The 20841-nt window shown below is 34.0% G+C and overlaps 2 protein-coding genes across 5 annotated transcripts; one reads left to right on the forward strand and one right to left on the reverse strand.

Moving 5' to 3' along the window:
• The first annotated feature begins 1790 nt into the window (after nucleotides 1-1790).
• Nucleotides 1791-10014, forward strand: LOC119639760 (uncharacterized protein CG5098). 4 transcript variants are annotated; one of them, XM_038037397.1, is made up of 10 exons: nucleotides 1791-2103; nucleotides 4512-4566; nucleotides 4661-4964; nucleotides 5420-5789; nucleotides 5923-6013; nucleotides 6078-6245; nucleotides 6318-6867; nucleotides 7295-8048; nucleotides 8109-9323; nucleotides 9386-10014. In XM_038037397.1, the coding sequence occupies exons 3-10, from the start codon at nucleotides 4819-4821 to the stop codon at nucleotides 9830-9832; spliced, it is 3741 nt and encodes a 1246-aa protein (XP_037893325.1). In that variant the 5' UTR covers nucleotides 1791-2103; nucleotides 4512-4566; nucleotides 4661-4818; the 3' UTR covers nucleotides 9833-10014. The 4 variants fall into 4 exon arrangements, with proteins under 4 accessions (XP_037893325.1, XP_037893328.1, XP_037893327.1 ...); XM_038037400.1 differs by having other exon boundaries at nucleotides 5420-5780; XM_038037399.1 differs by having other exon boundaries at nucleotides 1791-2009.
• A 559-nt stretch (nucleotides 10015-10573) lies between these two features.
• LOC119639813 (probable palmitoyltransferase ZDHHC24) lies at nucleotides 10574-12447 on the reverse strand. The gene is made up of 4 exons (XM_038037486.1): nucleotides 12397-12447; nucleotides 11318-11486; nucleotides 11126-11243; nucleotides 10574-11048 (listed from the first exon to the last, which is right to left on the reverse strand). The coding sequence occupies exons 1-4, from the start codon at nucleotides 12445-12447 to the stop codon at nucleotides 10574-10576; spliced, it is 813 nt and encodes a 270-aa protein (XP_037893414.1).
• Nucleotides 12448-20841: the final 8394 nt, after the last annotated feature.

Raw genomic sequence — 20841 nt, forward strand, 5'->3', positions numbered from 1 at the left:
TCTGTCGATTCGTTTCAATTTATGTCGTGACAAATACTTTCAATTTCTTTGATGTTTCAAGGTCAGCATTTTTAAAAAATTATACAAATTTTTAGCTAAGACCCGCAATTGATCAGGAATGCTTTGTAAATAGGCCCGAATCTTGGCCTCTATAATGAATAAAATAAGAACAAGAAAAAACCCATCGGTTGTCAAACCGATCGATACAGGCAGTTGTAATAACCCCAGAGGGGGAATATGCTTCAGGATTTTATATAAATTTCAATCAAGATTCGCGTTCGATCAGAGATGCCTTATAAGCCGGCCCGAATCTGAGTCATTCTGAGAAATTCTCTCTGGACTTTTTGAGTGTAATTCCTATTAACTTTATATACTCTGTATACATCGATTTAGAACCATTTTCTGAAAATATATCCAAAATCTTTTTACGTGTCACACACAAATATTCGCAATTTTTAAAATTCCTCAGCAAAAACCAGTACTGGTATATCTGCATAGTAAACTAATATGAAAAATTTGAATCAGATCAGTCTATTTTTCAAAGCTCTCCTCCGTTACGTTTCTACAAAAAACACAGTCTTTGCATGGCGGAAGCGCCTAATTTGTAGAATCTTATGATGAAAATTCGACGAAAAAAAAATTTGACATTACAAATTACTGCACCAAATAAATATATTTTTTGTATCTCGGTTTACCGTATAAGGTCTCTTATGAAGAACAAACGGCTAATTTTTAATAGTTTTTAGTTTCGGAAGAGAACATTTTATTTCGCCAATTTCGAAGCAGGCCAATGGACGTGTTGAATCTAATCGCATATAAAAGCTCTCTTATGAAGAAAGAAAACAAGATATAATTTTTGGATTTTTATCACGAAAATAAATGAAGAATTGTTGCGGGTGCAGTAGTATAAGGTATTCAATAAATGGCTTTGTCGTAGTATAATGCTTTTACTTATTAGTTCGTTTTTATTCATTACAATTCACTTAGCTAACAAAGGATTTCGTCATTTCTTAATCCATTACCATTTAAAAGATTAACAGAAATTAAAAAATCAATCTTTTACAGATCTCACAAAAATTTGCAAGTTGTCATAAATAAGTATTCTAGGTACTTCTTCAACAAACGGAGTTATGATAGGATAATACAGTTTTCGCTAAAGATGTTTGGTTATGGTCTTAAACTTATGCGGAACCGAACAGCAAGAGAAATATAGATCAGATTCACGAATTCTGAACGGACGATGAGTCTAATCATAACCGAGCGTCATCAACTCTATTCTTTGTTAACGCTGCAAAGTTATGGAACTCGTTATCATTCCCTATCAAAATGGTAGTTAGCCCGAGTATATTTAATGTAGTTATAATCTATAAATCTTGTCTAAATCTTGACTTTTATTTTTTATATTGCTATTTTTATCTCCGCCGTTACTGTTATTCTCGACTGTGCGGAAAAGTACTCCTTAAACTTTTTGGAACATCAATCATTAATTATACTAATGATAATTATTGTGTAATTGAGTTGTCATTAATAATTGTTGTTACTATTAATAAATTAACCTATACTAGGTGAACTAGATTGAATTACTTAGAAAAAAAAAAAAATTACTATAAAATTTTTCCTTATTTAACTTTGTTACATTCGTAACGTTTTATCAACTGTAGCTGAATTCATATACAATCGATAACGAGTAAATTCTTGTTTGTTGGCAAGCATTATTTTACAAGTAGGTTGGCAACTCCGTTTCAAAATTTTGTTTGCATTGAGAAAATGCAAGAACGCCTTTTCTCAAAAGCTAATACAAGTGAAATATCATACATTGTGCGTGTTTTCCAAAACAATCCCTGAAACAGTGAAAAGTTATATCCGCATAACATTTATTCGATTCCAATTTCAATTCGGACAATATAACGCACAGTGAATTTAATTGAAAAATCTAATTAAAATCACAGATAGAAAAATTGCGATACGTGTCGTGCTTGTGCGAACAAAAAAAAAATAGTTTTTGTGTTGTAAGTAACTTAGCTAGGTGACATCGGTGTGTGTATATCTAATACAAGAGCCCAAATCAACGGTAGATAAAAAGACAGGAAAAACAAAAAAAGAGTATGTAGCATTTATTAAACGATGTTATAACTTTGATTTCGATTCATTAAATTTTGCAAATGTTAAAATCTTACAAAATAATTCAACTCTAGATGCCTATATAACGCATCTGTAGATATTAAAGTGTACATATATCTGCTTATGTGGGTACATGTGTTCATGCTTGCATATATACGCATGAATCAATATTCGCAACAACAAACATACTACACTTGGGGAAAAACAATACTGTTTAAATACATAAAATTCATTTTGAACAACATATAATTTTTCATTTGATGATTGCTTACGACTCGAATATCGCGAGGTGGTTTGAATTTCTTAATAAATGAAAAGGTTTCAATTATATGCTCACGTAAAACATGTACGCAAATAACCAAATAGGTGTTTAGTTAAGTGATAAATACATATATGTACATTGTCAATCGTTGTGAGAATTAAGTAAAAACATTATGCCAACAACAAAGTGATCCGAAGATATTTTAATAATTGCTTTTGCAGTTTTTAAATCGTATGCAGGGATAAACGCTTCATTCACATATATATCATTATTTAATGTTGTATGCGGTTCTAAAAAAAAACGTGAAAAAGATGAACAAAACAATGAACCAATAACCCCGTATTTTTTTTTTTTTTTAACAATTCTTCCGGTTTCTCTCATATTTCTGAGTTGCTTTAAATCGTGGTGGTGTTGGTATAGGAAATAAGAAAATAAAACAATATAACCTCTCTAATGCTTAGAAAGGGATTAGTTACAAATGTCTTACTTACCTGAAAGAAAGATTCACAAAGTACTCACTGGCAATTTGTCCGCTAAGATTATCTAAGATAATATAATCTGCTGAGGCACAATATTTAATTTTTAATGCTATTCAGCTGGTACTTTATCACAAATGTCGGATAAACAGCCGCGAAACTTCCTAAAACCACATTTAAAAAAGAATAGAGACAAATATTTCTTTAATGATTTGAAAGTCTCTTAAATCTTTAGGAGACATATGGGATCCCTCTTGTTGCGCATTTTTATATTTTGCCTACGCAGTAACCGCAAATAAATTTACTTTCGACGAGAGGAGTTTCGAGTACATCTCAAGTGCCGTAGAGCTATCAAGAAAGCCGATAGCCTTAGCATCTTAGATGCTAATGTCATTGAATTTCTTTCTTTGACGACATTAATAACAATAATATTTCAAACAAACTATAGGATTAAAAAAGATTTAGCGAAGAGTCTTTGAAATGTCACTAAATTGAGTTTTCTAAACAATTCCTTTGCGCGCTATAATTAACGGTGTAATCGTATTATTCGCTTGAGTACCCTCGTGGGCAAAGGATCGCGGCTAGCAAGCAAGCGTATGATCTAAGTTATGCGGCGACCTTTCTATTTATTTACGAAATATATAGACAGAAATAAATATATAACTAAAGACTATCGTGTAAATTAAAAAAAAAAGTTATTTATATGCTGCATTTTTACCTGTAGCTCAAGGCAGTGATTTTTATTGAAGGGACTTATTAAAGGCCGAAGGAAATTCTCGGAGCGTAATTTAAGGCAACGAAGAAAAGTGTTAGTCGAATTGTGGATTGATTTTACCGATCTTTGAACCTAACACAATAATATAATTTTAGTAAAGTAGATTTTTTATAATTTCTACCTATATTTTTGGTCTTAATGACTCGTACCGTGATATTGAACAATGAAATGGAATGATGGTAAAAGAACGCAATTAAAAAATGTTTGTTAAAGAAACTGTTAGCATTAAATTTTGAGAAAATTCCAAGAAGGGAGAAGATATTTATGTTAGAAAAGCTATTGATAGGCGTATATACATTTCAAGGTTTTATTTATATATAGAACAAAAGGAACTCCACACCACACTTTGAACAAAATTCGAATTCTTATATACCTAATATAGTCATGCATATTCAACTGTCGCCATTCTCACCTTAGTCGTCATTGATGCACAGACGCTACAAACGACAGTATCAATCTAGTATGCCTCTACCCGTCGTATAGCGAACATAAAAAATGCAGTGTTTTGTTGGTGGAGAAAGTCTCCGACGTCTTGTTAGGTTCTTCTTCGTACTGAGTTTTGATAAATATTTATGCATATGTAAAGCAATTTCTTTAATAAGTTGTAATAAAGAGTTCCTTTTTACAATAGTAGCTATTATTGGCGGATCACATGTACTTTCATATATATTACCTGCGTTTATCAAGTTTCAGCTTATTGTCACTATGTTTATAAGAAGAAAATTCGGATATTGCGATGCGTATGTATGGGCGCTACATTGTAAAAAAAATTATAGTACACACTTCATTTTTTCATTAGCTTAAAAACAAATTCTCACTTATTATTATTATTCTCACTTCATATTAAATTTCTATAAATGTCTTTTATATTTTACAGAAAATTTTCAACAACATAACATTCAGACATCTAAGAAACATTTCGCCACTCTCATGTATGTTTAATAATTATTGCAATATTATACGTACATTAAGATTCAAAATTATTTTCATTTATATGAATGAAAGTTAAACTTTTATATTCCACAGATATTATCTCAAGTACCGCACATATTACTTTTAAGCTGAGTTCACCTTTTTATTCCATTGCGATGATGAGTTATTGGTTAAAAGCTGCTTAAATAATCGTTTCAAACAACAATATTTCACGCTTATCTATTATACCTTCGATTTAATTTGTTGATTCCATGGACTTGTCATTGCAATCGAGAAGTTTAAGTTCCACTTTTAATAATACCGGTCCGTATAGTATGCCGCAAGATGAATACGAACATAAACATCGTAATATGCAACAATCCAATCACCAGCAAACACCATCAAATAATTATATACTGTAAGTAAATATATATATGCACGAGTGCGAACAAACGAGATGCGACATAGCTGCAAATTCTGTTAAATAAGAAATCAAATTAGGTGACGATCTATTTAGCAATATTTCAATTCTTCAAATAAGAGAATTTCTGATATCAATAAGTAGGTTTAGGAAACGTCTATTAAGTGAATAAAAAGTATATCCTTACAGAGAGAATCACAAATATACTTCTATCCAAAATAAAAACTCTTCCCCTTCATACATGTTGACGGGTCTTTTAAATTTGAAAACATTCCAATTAAGCAGTCAGTATACCATAGCAAATCGGTTCATACAGGCTGAAATGTACGTTAAGGAATCTCTTAAACATTCTTTACTTTCAACGAAACATTTAAATTGCTTTCTAAATGTAGTCATAATTAATAATATTGTTATTATTTAAAAAAAAAATTAATTTCTTTAAAATTTTGCAGCCCAATTACATCCCTGCATTCGACTTCTGCTGAAAATACGAGTGCTGCACACCAGCAATTACCACAACATCTCCGTTCAACCATATCTATACCTGCCGCTAATACTTTGGAAAGAGTTACTGACCTCGTAGCTAATTTACAAGCCTGTCCACCTACTTCAACGATTTTACTCGGCAGTAATCCGAAATACGCAAATCTAAATGGAAAGGATTGCGAACGTTTGTTGCCACCAGCATCTGCTATGGCGTCGGCGTCTTTCCCGGGAAGTGGAAGCCATAATAGTACCAAAAACACAACTCAGTACTTACACGATTCTGAAAATTACAACGATTCTGCGCAAATCAAACATGGTTATCATGGCGTAAGTGAGGTATATTAAGAATTAAGCAAAAAAAAAAAAAAAGAACCAAGGTAGCGTAAAGATCTATCACTTGATTAAATACTAAATCTAAGGAAATTTTATCTTTATGATATATTTAAATTTTTTTTGTTTTTTTTTGTAGACGAGGTCGACGCAAAATCCAACGGAATTGATTAATAAAGATTGTCCATATAGTAACATAAGCAATAAACATGAACATTCTTCAAAAAAGTGTAAGCCTACAATGAAAGACTCTTAATAACTTAATTTCGCTTAACTCTGAACTACTGCATTTAGTTTCACCGCATCATTATCATCAGCCGTACATGCATCCACAACAGGGAAGGTATAGTTTACCAGTTGCATCTAGTCAAAATCTAACAATTTCGCCAACTTTGGCGCCCAAATCCTTGCCGGCCGCCAGTCAATATGCACATGCATCCTTAAGGTCGACGCTTTCAGCCGGTAAGAACTTTTTTATCTTCTTACATTTTCGAAGAATTTTTAATTAATTGCGAAATTCAATTGTGAATATAGTCGAGTCGCTTTCAAATCAAATGACCGAACACGATCCTCATAGGCAACACCAAATTGGTATTCGTGAACGAGAAGAATACGACCTGCAGCGAGAACATCAACATGGCCATACATCATTCTTCCCGCAACATTATCAGCAACTTAGTAATGAGCAGAGAACGAATATCCAGAGGTCCCCGTTAACGCCACCAGATCTATTGCCTTTGGGAACTACAGGTGATAATTATGAGAAATCATTTAATCGTGTCATATGCGAAAAGGAATCTGTTAATGACGTAAAATCATCCATAAGTATGAACCATTCATCGCCTAAACCCAACAGTTTAATAGCATTTACTCCAGCCAATCAAGACAACTCAGAATCTTCATCTTCGAACGAAGAGTTTACAGAAAATGGTAAAGAAACGCCAGAGAAAAAGCTTGCGGGTGAAAGCACGAAAATCAATCTTTTAGAAAAAGAAATTCTATTAGATGTATCGCATAATAAAAGCAGCGCTGATGTCGTTCAAACAGATTCATCCCCGAAAGATCGCACCATTAAATGCGCAAAGTAAGTAAACGGCAATTCGTAAACTATAAACCAGTCATACCTTCCCTATCTGAGGAGGAGAACTTCTGCGAAAGATATCTTCATAAGGCGATCTAATTTTCCTTCAATTACTGTCCACGTTATGTACGTTACTAATAGTGTATCGATTTTCATGTGAATTTTAAAGAATTTTAAAAGCGCTTTCCAAGTTATTGGCCGGTGCAAATTTTAGATAATAGATCATTAAAGCAAAAATTTCTGATAAGTCTAGATCCTGTTAGGTCGTCTAGATCGTCTTCAATCCATAGTTAAGCACTTTTCCAATATAAAATCCTGCCTAATATTCTTACAGTTAGCTTTTAGAACATCATTTCTGAATGCCATAAGTCTATGTCTGTAGTACATGCACCAAAATTGATATGCATATTATTCTTGATGTATTTTTTAGTTCGCTTTCAAATTCAAGAATTGAGCCACACGTGATGGAAGATCCAAACTCGTCTGATGGAGAGGAAACTTCTTTTAGAAGCACGACAACGACATCAGTGATAACTGAAAAACCAAATATTCTGCTTGAACCCAATCTTGCGCAAAAAATAAGTGAAATTTCGACGAAAAATAGCAATGATTCAAACGAAAGTACTTCGCTTCAAATGAAGGAAGATGTTGGACCTTTAAAATTATCGAATAAAACAAACAAAATGCAACGACAAGTTTTGCGATCAAATTCCAATTCAAATTCTTCGATTAATTCATTTAACGAGAGTATTTCGACGAACGATAATGCAATAAACGCGGAAGATTTGCGTTTACAATGCAAAGACAAGTCAACGGACGTGATTAATAAGATAAAGACTGCGCCAATTGAAGTTTCTGAATCTCCAGCAAATATCACATTTGATGAGAGCGTTGCGAACCATTCTTTTAACGGTAATAGCAACATCAAATCGCGTTGCATCCCAAAAGAGGAAAATGACCCTACCATAATAATACACGATATTAAAAAGACTACTCCAACTGATGATTACACGGTAAAAGATGTTGCCGATAATCATTCACACAGTGAAACAAAGGCAGATATCCTAATTGATATTGTAGAAAATACAAGAAAAATGTCCTCAAATTCTTCCGTCAGCGGCTCGTCTGCGGTATGCAACGATCATCCGGAAATTAAAAGTCCTGATAAGACTTGCTTTGAGGAGGTGAGTTACTTACAAATTTATTGTTTAATTAAATTATTGCTGGTTATCACCCATTTTCAGGTTGAGAATAAGTTGGAAGAAATGTTTGCGGGCATCGAAGATGAGCCTATTGTACGACAAAGCAATAACGATATCGCCACCCAAGCTAGTATTAGCTGTGATGAAAAACCTTTGGAACTCGAATTATCAGTGAAATCATCAATAACTGAACAATTCAATTCACGTATCAATCGCAACGAAAAGCCCGAGTTTACGCATTTGGATAACAAAATTGCCAACACTCCACCGAAAATAGAAAGATCATTACCGACGAAGGCGGCTAAAAAATCAACCGAAACATGTAATGTCCTGCCGATGAAAGTTGATGCGGACCTAACAAGCTACTTAACTGATATGCAAGATTCGAAGAGAATCAGGGATCCTTCACCTAATCATATATCAGAAACCCTTGACACCAATGAGGCAATTGCTGTTACCAACGATAAGAGTAAATTATGCTTAGATGACATAGCAAGTTCTCGTGATGATTCTTCGAGCACCTCGGTGTCCACGGAATTAAATAAAATTCATAGTGGCAGTAACAAATGCATAAAGAAAAGGAATGCAAAGACTACGGGTCGGCAAAGGCCCGCCAAACACAAATCGAAGGCAATTTCTAAGGCTAATACAAAAGCATTTAAAGCAACAAAATCAAGTCCATGCGATAACAAACAAAAAACTCAAGAGCCAGCAAAAATACGGCCACGTCAATTGCGAAATTCTCTTCCAGGTCATGATGATTATACCATACCAAACGATACAATATTAAAGACATCGCGCGATGCTGATATTAAACACCGATCACCGTTTATTCTTATCAAAAAAGACGGCAGCATTAGCGTAGTCAATACAACTTCTACCGAGGATGTCAGTGAAAAGAATACGAAAATTAAGAAGACCAGTGCATTCAGTCAAGGACGAAAAAATGTACGTGGTTTGCATTCGTCAACGTTAAGTAATAAATACGACGCGGATACTACCGACTCGTCATGGATTTGTGTATTTTGCAAACGTGGTCCGCACAAGATGGGTCTGGGCGATCTGTTCGGCCCATATATCGCGTCCATAAATTGCGACGAATACCTAAACATTGTTAGTTCAATATCTAATAAAATAGATTCAGAGGAAACCTTTGCTTACAAACGTTCACGTACGGAGGGAATGCATTTGAATACTCGAAACTTTCTTGCGATTGCCTCGAGAAAGAGTGATAATTTTTGCCCGGCCGCTGAAATGGTAAGACTACAAAGTAAAAAAAGCAAAATTTTTTTAAATCTAATTTACGGCTTACTTTCCAGATAAGCAAGCGAAGAAAAAGGCATACAAATGAATTTTGTTTAAAAAATGATAATGGAACAGGATTAGGAGCCATGATGAATTGCAATACAGAATCCAATTGCTCTGATTTTCTATTAGGAATGTGTAAAATATCGGACGGAAATTATGAAGTATGGCTGCATGAAGATTGCGCCGTATGGGCTCCCGATATATTTCTTGTGGGTTCACAGGTTGTTGGAATCGCCAATTCTGTATGGAATAGCGCACGAGCGCTATGCAGTTTATGCTTTAAGCCTGGTGCTATGGTTTGTTGTTTACAACGTGACTGCAAATTATTAGCGCATCTTCCATGTGCTAAAGAAGCACAGTGGTCTTTGGATGAGTCCACGTTTTGGGTATTTTGCCAAAAGCATATTCACTCCAGACATTTATCGAAACAAACACTAACAATTCCACAGACCACATAGCTATAATATAAGTAGAATTGTATGAGGCTGCTCGTTTCAAATTAATTTATTTTAATTTTTAGACTAACTTATATTAAATTTTTATTTATCGAAGGTACATGCTTAACTAAGTTGCAATACTTTCCTTTTAAGTTCTCCTGATATTATTTAAGTCATTAATTCATTCAAGTTGTACAAATTTCACAAATCTTACTTTTAATATTATTTTTAGAACATGCAAAATATATAACGGATAATATTTAATTATAACTTACTTTGTTTCAATTTAACTTTAGTTTAAGGATAATTGTTACATTCTGTCTAAAAATATTCACAGTTATTAAAGAGAACACAGATCTACTCGTCGATATATATATAGATATATATATATACATATATATATTTAGGATTCGAGTCGACCGCATCAATTACGACACACCTACCTCGCTGATTAATTTAGTTCTTAACGCATTTAGCCTTCAATTGTAAAACGAAACGCATTTTGCGGAGAAAACCCATGACGGGCGTAAGAATGTTAAAGAATGAAGAAAAAATATCGCAAAAAAAATAAGACATTGATTTGAAAGCAATTTAAAAAATAAAAAAAAAGTAATTTTTAAAAAAATGTACTAAAACTAACTTCGGACTTTACTATGGCGCAGACAAAGGACCGCAGAATAGAAACGACGAGGTTTGTTTAAAAATTTCTGAAAAGAAAAATATTCAACGATTTTTCGTTGAAGTATGTAGGAATTTTCTCCATTATACACCGTCATGAGGTAATTTGCTATCTAAAAATGCCCACAACCATACCAAACGCCACCGATTTCCCATAACTATTATTAGATTTTTCCTCCAACCCATGTCATATTTAGCTGTTTGGCGTTCATGATACGATACAGCACCCTTCAAAATGTTCGAGCCTTGGAAAAACGATAGCACTCCGGTATAAATCAAAGCAATTACATTAATTTCATAAATGACTAAATAAATATTGGTCCAAGAAAATTCTGCTAAAAATGTCATAAAGGGACATATCATTTTGACAGCAGTCCCCAAATCCAAAAAGGTTTCTTTATGTAGCCACCAGAAATATGCCGAATTGTAGCACAGAGCGTAAAAGGTACCAAGAATGATGTGTACAATAAACCTAAGAAAATAACGTTGATTCCTATGACCCACACAACAACCGGTAAAAACGCAATGATGATCCCGTTTTAAAATGCAAGTATCACAACTTTCACAATGCCATGAACGAGGAGGTGTTAAAATTTCACATTTACTGCACAACCGCCAGTAACGTCGTAACTCTACCTCAGATGATTACCAGCTATCAGTTGGACTGTATGACCTTCTGTTTGGCTCATAACGTTAATGTATTGATCGCCCTTAACACATACCATTTTTTCAAAGCCATCGCTATCCAATACATCTTTAGTAGGTAGTCGGCGATAGAAGTAACATACAAGGTATCCCTAGATCTTATCGTCCATTCAAAAGTATTACCATAACGTTCTTCGGTGAAAGATTTGTTTGCTTGTACTTCGCAGACTTCCTCTTCAGCATTAATAAATTGCTTTTTAGAACATATATCGAGAATTTTCAATGCCTGCTTTTCCGTTTTAATGGGTATTTTGGTTAATAGCAATTCCAAGGTGGCCATGCCCTCTGTAACCTAAAGAGAAAATTTAAAAATCTTAAACCTGCCGCGGACAGATATTGAAACTTTGGTTTTAGATGTGTATAGAGCTGTTGTTTAAGAGTGAAATTTTGTATGGCTAGCATTTTTGGAAAATCTGGCTTCTGAGTGAGTCCCTAAAAGGCCAGTTCAAGTTCTATGTTGCCGGGCAATAAGGGCTTAAGCGATAACAATTCTCCTAGAATGCAACCTAGAGCCCATATATCCAATGCCGTTTCGTTATCATTCTTTAGATCTATTTTATTATGTTTTATACACTATTTCTTAGCTCTTTTGATTTCGCAATTAACTGGAAAATGTTAAGCGCTCAATATCATCAAAAAGTGAAAAAAGGTAAATGATCTATATTTACTTGTAGATCCACGTTCTGCTTTCACGGCATCAAAGGGATAACTCCATAATCACTCTAATTGGAAGAGTACGATCAGGTCTGAAAGTGAAAGTGAACATAACTCGAAGGAGACCACCACTGTCGGTGTGGAAACAATCAAACAATTGCAGTAGTTGCAGACGCTTTAGAAGCCAATGTTGAAGTGACAAGCATACCTAAAAAATCCGCAGCGACAGGGTTTTCCGCACCACCCTTGGGGTACCGTGATAGGCGCGTTGCCAATTGTTTTAAATGGCTGGCTCCCCAGTAGGCATACACCATTGTAACTAAATTTAAAACTATAATATATCTATATAGTACCTATATAATGTCAAGTCAATTATCAAGTTTATTGATTAGATCATAACCGCCACCAGTTCTGGATCCGCCTCTCCAAAATTCGAGTTGTTTCATTAGGCGGGTGCCCAGCTTTATTATATCTTCCACCTTTCCTGTTCGTTTTATCTTGCTTGGCGCCATCTTGCAGAAAAATCTCTCCAAAAGGTCTTGGCTTACCCTGTAGGCGTGGATAGTTATGCCAGGGTAAGCCTCCAGCAGGCCATCCATTACTTCCATGAAGTTGTGGATGGTTTGCAAGGCGGCGTCAATTCGGTCGTCTGGAGTTTATCTTTTAAATCACTTCCACTAGCACCGCTTTCTGTTCTTCCCATTCGGCGCTGCTTATCTTGCCACTGTGCATGACTGTGCACAATTTAGTCACAGCAGCGATAGCTTCATATGTTCGCATTTCTTTTGTTCCATGAATAATTTTGCGCTTCGCAGCGGCGTCCAAGTTTGCCGCTGTTGCGGGAGTTAATAACTGCATACATTCTTTGAGCGATGAAGCAGCAGTATTGATCAAGCATGCACCTCTTCTCTTTAAGTGATTTGAGGTGCTAAGTTTTCCCGCATGTGCCTTGGTGAAGACGGAAGTGTTGAACAGTTCCTTGTTCCTTGTCATCAGATAGTAAATTCCATACATCAGATGTATATAGTCGACCAGATGGTATATCGTATAAACGGTACCGTCCGCTCGCTTTCGTTTATAAATTCCGTTGTTGAACTTTATCAGTGTGTGCAGGTTTGCGCTGCTCCTGTCGCAGACTACTGCTTTCACGTCCAGTCCGATTTCCTCTACGATATTAAACATTTGTGTAGTTCGTTTGAATATCCATTATAGCTGGTTATGGGAATGGCGCTGATCAACACGTTAAAACTTGTCAGCAGGCTACGTATACCGAAGAAGAGTACTGTTCGGTATTCTTCCGTCTTTCTGATTTCTTTCATGTTGTTGTAGCCGCAACCATAAAGCATATCCTTTAAAATTTGAAAAAAAGAACAATTTTGGACATTTACAATTTTGGAATAAAAATCTTATACATTGCTATTAGTAATTTTTTGCATAAAAAGATTTTTAAATTAATTCATATCAATTAATAATAAAATAAAAGAAAAGGGTTGAAAAATTTGTGAAAAACGTTACGGATACGTTTTAAACTGTTGAGAGAGGGTCTGCGGATACCATAAATTCCTGTGCGACTGCGTGGATTTGCGCAGCAGATCTCAAGAATTGCAAAACTTTAATGATTTTTTCCAGAACGAGTCAAAGCCATAAAGAGCAACGAAAAACCCTAAAATGTGTTTTGAGGATTGGAATGATTTCTAAGTAAGTGAAAAAGTAATTTGATACAAAAAGGGGCTTGTGATATTCAAGATTCTATAAGAAAATTGGTTAAAGAACTAGGGAAAGAAGAAACAGAAGAAAGTTGACGAAAATAGAAAAAGAAAGCTGTGCCAAAAAGTGAATTATATTCAGAAAAAAAACTGAATTGTCTGAAAAAGTGAAACATTGTAGCTTGGGAAAAGAAACAACGTTACCTCCCACTATGTAGTTCATCGCACTCAAAGAGCAACACCACAGACTCTGACTCTATTCCACCTCATAATTTGACTGTTTATCATCTCCCAGTCTGCAAAACTCAATTCGCAAAATATGATGTGACGACAAAGTTGTACCATCTCTCTCGAAAGTGGGGACACTTAAAAAACCCCAGGGCTAGAGCTATGCCAACATCAGAAATATTCTTTCGATTGTGGAAACTAGTACCGTTCGTCTAAAATGGATGGATTATAATCATAGTCAAGAAAGCAGTTGTTTGATTGTTTTCCCAACGCAAACGCAACGTCTATGCAGTTTGAAAATGCTCAAATGGGTCTACAATTAACGGTGTCATATATCCCTCGCTACAATGGCATGACATCAATGTTATGCTATGAGATGGACATGTGTTGGCTAATTGATGCAGGCATAAGTGAGTCATTATCACCTGAATAGTCGACATGGTTTATCCACGTAACACAGCAATGGATACCTCGCTACAATGTTATGACATCAATGTTATGCTAGTTGAGATGGACATCAAAAAATTAAAAAACGACCTTACTTTTTTAAATTCAATTTATTAAATTTATATTTTTTATATCTTTTTACAATAACTTCAAATTATAACTAAATTAAATATAAATTTTAAATTAATAATAACTATAAACTAAATGATATTAGCTGCGTCCTTTGTTTTTTTCTTTTTTTATTAATTTTTAAACACTGAACTGTTTTGTAGAGCTTTCAAAGGAACACTTCAGAGCTATCATCAACCTCTGAAGGCTTCCTTTAAGGCAAACGATTTTGAGTCTAATTTTAAATCAAGATTTATTTCCTGTTTACTTTTTTCCAAACTATAATTAATTTGCATTGCAATAAGTAGTGGAAGAAGAAGTTGATAGAAAACACAAGTTTACAATTAACAATTAAGCAAATAACTTTCGGTTGTAACCTCAAGAAGGCAGAAAAGAAAAATAGGTTTAATTTTCATACTCCATAAAATTGGAAAGAAAAGATGTTTCTAGTTCTTATCGCAATAGGCGTGTAGGCATTGTAGTTGTAGTGCACATCACTATTTAGTTACTTACGCACAAGTAATTTGATCATCATACTGCAACGGCGTTCAGCGTGATCACATATCGTTATACGTATCCATTTTGAAGTGCGACAGAATTATGCAAATTCAGCATAATTCTAATTATCACAATAACAATAACAACAATTTTAATAGAAACAATAACAATAGTAGGAATTTCAACTATCGAAAACAAAATAATAATAATAACAGAAATCAAAGAAACAACAACCAAAACAACCACGTACATGGAATAGAAGACCAGGGAAACGAATTTCACCCGGATTCCTCAACGATGGTCCTGAATTCGGCACAAAACACTTAAACCAGGCATCCACTGGCCACCTGAACCCTCATATCTCCTCCATCTCAAAATCATCCAACTATATACTAATAAATATTCAAAATGCAACAAAACCAGAAATATCATTTCTATTAGACACAGGAGCAGACATCAGCCTCTGCAGACCACACATTTTGGAACACTACCAACTAAACAACCAACGAATGTATAGAAACATTGGGAACAACACATTTAAATATAAATCTATGAAACGGAATCACTCAACATAAAATACAACTAGTACATCAGAACTTCCCGATAAAAACCGATGGAATCATAGGAAGAGATTTCCTACACAAGTATGCATGTAACATAGATTATGAAAATTTCTCTCTTACAGTTAATTACATTACAGTTAATTACATTAAAATGTTAATACACACGATGACCAAATTCATCTCCCTATATACGATGAAATACTGAACAAAAGCAACATATTTCTCCCTGCAAGATGCGAAGTTACAGTCTCCATAGATATCAAAATAGACAGCGATGCTTTAGTACTAACCAAAGAAATGGAAAAAGGAATATTTTTAGCCAATTCAATAATACCAAAAAACGGACAAAAACACATTAAAATGTTAAATACACTAGATGAAGAAATCACAATACAGCACCTATATATCAACAACGAACCACTCAACATCTACCAAACTAATGTCCCCACCCATATCACAATATCCAAAGTTCGATAAACCCTTCATTTTAACAACTGATGCATCGAATTACGCCTTAAGAGCAGTACTATCACAAGAAGAAATAGGCCAAGACTTACCCATCGCATACGCAAGAAAATCCCTAAAAAAATCCACGAAAAAAACAAACCAATCATAGAAAAAGAACTACTCGCAATCCACACACACATTTCAGACCATACTTATTCGGCAAAAAATTCACAGTGATAACTGATCACAGACCATTAGTAGCACTATTCTTCCACAAAAACCCCACCTCAACATTAACCAGAATAAGAATAGAATTATCGGACTACGATTTCAACATAATTTACTAAAAAGGTTTAAGCAACACTAACGCTGACGCCTTAGCATGGATAAATATAAATTCTGATATATTAAAAGAGATGATTCCAATATCCAGAGGAGAAGACCAAGAATGGATAAAAAAGATGTTAGTAATAACCAGAAGCAAATCCGCAAAAGAAAACACAAACGATGAACGACTAACTATGAGGGAATGCACGTCAACAAATGACAAGAAAAATAGAATTCAAATTCGAAGGCGGTATAAAAGATATGATAATAATAAGTGCAAGTGGCGGAATGAATCTAATCATTGTTCACTAATCTATTCTGGATAGTTAATAAATAATCTTTTCAACTACGGGTTTCAAGTTTTCCAATTAATGTAAAGAACAACACTTTCGATAATATAATCTTCATTACAATCGTCCCTTCCATGCAGGTTAAGACAAAAGTTCATATCGGTCGTGACAAATTGCGTTAATGATGTCCGTGGCGTACGCTCTAATATATAAAATTGAGATAAAGAAATCGACGAAATTCGTAAGAATTTAGAAAGTAGTTAAATTTCGAACCTCTCCTCGCGTGACGAGGTGGCGGGTAGATAAAAGTAAGAAAGGAGAAAGAAAAGAAGAAATAGGAAATTGATGGCAGCTTAGTGGATATATGCCCAATCGATAAGTGTTACGCCTTTATCGGCTGAGTCCTCACTTTAGCTATGACCGAAACAAACGCGATAGCACATCAGATTTTAATCCGCGACCACTGACTTCATAGTCCAGATTCTTATTTGCACACATGCTCATGCGGCTTCGCTGTCGCAATATGCATGATTTCCTCGATTCAAAACAGAGTGCAAGTAGCGCAATTTCATATAAATTGTTGCATAGGCTAAATATATTGAAAGATTGTCTAAGGATGTCAGTAATGTTACATTCTTCGCATTTATCAGTGGACGAGACTTCAATCACTTCAAAGTATACCTTGTCATAAATGTGATTACTCACAAGTCTATTTTAAATTCCCATGTTGCAAATATTCCTTATATATTAACGCGTCTAAAAAATATATCAATGTGATCCAAACCCCCTCACTGTTCATTTTTTTGCTACATTGCGAGTGTGAACCAATTTTTCCTTTCTTTTCCTTTTCGTGAAGGGCTTGGTATTCATGAGAAATCTTATACGGGGTGGGATCCAAGAAGTAAACCCATAACTTTCGACGCCGTCAAATTTAGAATTGTTTTCGATAGAAATTACGACATTTCGTAACAACATACTCCTTATATATCTGGGCGGCTTTAGAAGGCTTTTCAATAGCACGCATAAAATCCGCTTTAAAAGTCAAATACACTGTTTGTAATATTTCCGAGTTCAGTGTTAAATTCTTGTCAATTGCTTCTTCTAGGAGAGGATACATTAATTCTTTTCTTTCTAATTGCTGTATAGATAGATAGGGAAAGTAAGTGAAACAAAATTACGGCTTATGAGAGAAAGCCAACATGCAAATAAATTATCCACATTTCATTCCATTAAGGTGACAGGTTGAGGTGATTTTGGGTTGATGACATCCTCTTTCTTTCTTTAAGAATCAGAGTAAGGATTCCGTTGCCGTGAATGAACGTTGATGTTAACCAACGGCCCGAACTCTAATAAACACAGTTTCAAAATTAAATTCTCATAGTTCCGGACTCCTTATAACCGAAATATAAGAGGAGTTCTTGTTAGGAATGTGTTCGCTACGCTTATGGGTGGCAAGTGGCAAGTCTACAAGAAAATGTTGCTAAAAATGAAGACATATCATGTTGTGACTTGTGCTCTCCTCGCTTCCTTACCTAACGTTGCACCAACTTTTCTACTTCGATTTAAAAGTCATCTCAGAAAATAAAATATTTGGGGCTTGCCAGGTCTTAATGGCAATGTGTTAGTCACTGTCATTACATTACATTGCAGCAAGAGTCCTTTAACTGTTTAGGAAAATTCATATTTTTCTGTTGTGTTAGAAAATTTCATTATTCCATAAACACTGCAGACGAAGTTTTGGAATATGCGTAACAAATACGTTGTAATAATATATACAAAAAATAGGATGACTTGTGTGTCAGATGTAATGTCGAAAGAAGTAACAAAAATACTCAAAAAAAAAAAAAGAACGAGCGTTGCTTTATGTGATATATCCGATAATTCAGTGTTGACAATATATAATGTGTATAGTAAGCTGTTATGTATAAAGATGTTATCGATAAAAGCTGTAACTATAGTATTTGCAACCACGCGCAGAAAAGCTTTCTGCAACTATGGACAAGTATGTACTAGTATTGCAAAGCAATTGTACATACTCGTTGTTGTATGCCGCCAATATGAAAAATTGGAAACTTGAAAAAATTTATATGACACATACTGATAAATTACAAAAATTTTTAATTTTGTTTTTCTCTTTTTTTTATCAGTTAACACGGCTTCCCGTCGTCAGTAAAGTTGCTTTTGCTGTAGTTGTTACAGTAACAGAAATATCGTAACAGCGCTTGGTCTTTCATTTCACAACTCTTTCTAGTTCAGTAGAAAACCGGTTCATGAGTATGACTGTGAACGGGGTAGAAATCCCATGGCAGCCCCGTTGGGTCCGCGGAATACAATTGGGACATTGATCTGCCCCCCCGACATGTAGAATGTTTTAGCCGCTGAATTTATAACCTTGCATCAAATTGTTTAAAGATATAAAAATTCGTAAAGTATGTAGAGATCTCAATTACAACCGTGAATAATATATATTTTTTTTTTTCAGACAAAGGAACATATTGTGGAAAAGAACATTTGCAAGCACCACCTAAATCGCCACTGTTGGCCCAAACCGAAGATTATATAGAGTATTCGCGTAGCTGGGGATTATCTGGGAAAAACATAATATATAATCTTTTTTATATAAATGTATAAAAAATATGCATTCATCTCCCATTCTCTCCTATTTAGTAATTTTCATACTTGATTTTTACTTTACTTTACTTTACTCGTTGGTTGGGAACATGTAAATAAAATTTTAAAATTTAATCCTATCTATGAAAAATAAATTATTTTATTTACTGTTTTTCTAATTTAACTCGAAGCATTATCTTTCTTATCATCATCATCATTCTCCTCCCTGTGTTACAAAGCACCTTTTGCATGTTTTGCATCCACCAAAGTTAAATGAATTAATAATAAAAGCGAAGCTCTTTGTTGTCAAAATTCGGTAATTTTTACTGTCTTATGCAAAAAACCACAAAAAAAGGGATATCTTTTCTAATCATCTTGCGGTTGTGACGACTACTTGTACCCAATTTGCGAAATGGCGAATAAGAAATGGAATTATTCGGACAGACAAACAGGAGATCCCACACATATAGAAAGGGCTGTTCATTGTATTAATTTTGAATAAGTGATCGTTACATCTCGTGTAATTAAACATCAACATGTTAGTAAGGCAAATAACGTTACATCTGAGTCCGCAATTGATAAATTATGGAACTTTATTTATTTGTGGAAAGAAAAAGTATAAATGAAACGAAAAAGAAATGTTTGTAAAGCGAATAAGACAGGTTTACTGTCTGACACTGAAAGGAATTTTTCGTGAGGATGAGTACTCGCTAAGCGGATGTCTTCTAGGATCACAAGACATTCAGTAATCAGCACACATTTTTAATAATTTCATTGTGATTACAACAGAGTAACGATTAAAAAAGTCTCTCTCTCTCTTTTAGAGAATACAAAGAAAAATTCTCTACCAATCCATTCAATCCAATAGACAACAATTACGATGAAGATTTCCCGGCAATGAAGACTGAATAATAATGAAGACTGAATGAATAATAGATTCGACTCTAAAGTCAAACAATATTTTAATTTTTTTTTATTAATTTCGACGATAATCAACCAGCTGCCCAATTATAAATAATAATTCACCAGTTATTCTTAGATGACAAACAAATTACCAATAATAACAATAAAATTATCATCTCCCACAATGAATCAAGCAGTAGCATCAAACAATGATGAGTCAGTTTATCATCAGCAAGCGTAAATGATGAAGTAACTTCATTCGAAAATGGAAACGTAAGTTTAAAAAATTCAATCTGATTTTTGTCCCCTTATTTGTTATCTATAAATTTTTTTCTGCGCTGTAAGAAATCGAAGCGTTTTTAGAAAAGTAATTTTATGATTATATAATATACAATACAAATCTAAATAAGTGATTTTATAATGTTTTATAGAAGATCGAAATTATTTACAGAAAATACTTATATTTTATATTCATTACAATTAGTTTTTCATTTATGAGGCTACGGAAATGGCAATAGCTAAGTAAGTAAAAAAAAAATGTGACCTCGCGAAATATTTCGTGAGATTTTTCAATTTTGATCGAGCAGTTAATCTGATATTTACACTAATTCATCAAGTTCAACCAGTCGAAGCGGCTTGTATGGAATGTACACAAAATAAAGAAAAAAAACGGAAAAATAGGAAGAAATGCGAACTTGCTTTCATTTTATTGTTATTTTTTGATTATCATTTATTATTTATAATATTATATATACTTTCCATATTTTTATACCATACGATTGATTTAAATATTGTTCGAGTTTATTGACGAAATGAAAGCAATTTCAAAGAAGGAATTGAAAGTAATTACTCAAAGTTGAATTGAT

This window comes from Glossina fuscipes, unplaced genomic scaffold (genome assembly GCF_014805625.2).
Source record: "Glossina fuscipes isolate IAEA_lab_2018 unplaced genomic scaffold, Yale_Gfus_2 113, whole genome shotgun sequence".
NCBI classification, from domain to species: Eukaryota; Metazoa; Arthropoda; class Insecta; order Diptera; family Glossinidae; genus Glossina; species Glossina fuscipes.

Bases quoted from the DNA above. Each gene is read 5' to 3' on its own strand.
- LOC119639813 (XM_038037486.1), bottom strand. From the start codon at position 12,447: ATGGATGGCCTGCTGGAGGCTTACCCTGGCATAACTATCCACGCCTAC. The intron at 11,487-12,396 runs GTAAGCCAAGAC...TTTTCTCTTTAG, and splicing joins TAACTATCCACGCCTACAGG to GTTACAGAGGGCATGGCCAC. The intron at 11,244-11,317 runs GTAATACTTTTG...TACCTACTAAAG, and splicing joins TTTCACCGAAGAACGTTATG to ATGTATTGGATAGCGATGGC.
- LOC119639760 (XM_038037397.1), top strand. From the start codon at position 4,819: ATGGACTTGTCATTGCAATCGAGAAGTTTAAGTTCCACTTTTAATAAT. The intron at 4,965-5,419 runs GTAAGTAAATAT...AAAATTTTGCAG, and splicing joins CCATCAAATAATTATATACT to CCCAATTACATCCCTGCATT. The intron at 8,049-8,108 runs GTGAGTTACTTA...ACCCATTTTCAG, and splicing joins ATAAGACTTGCTTTGAGGAG to GTTGAGAATAAGTTGGAAGA.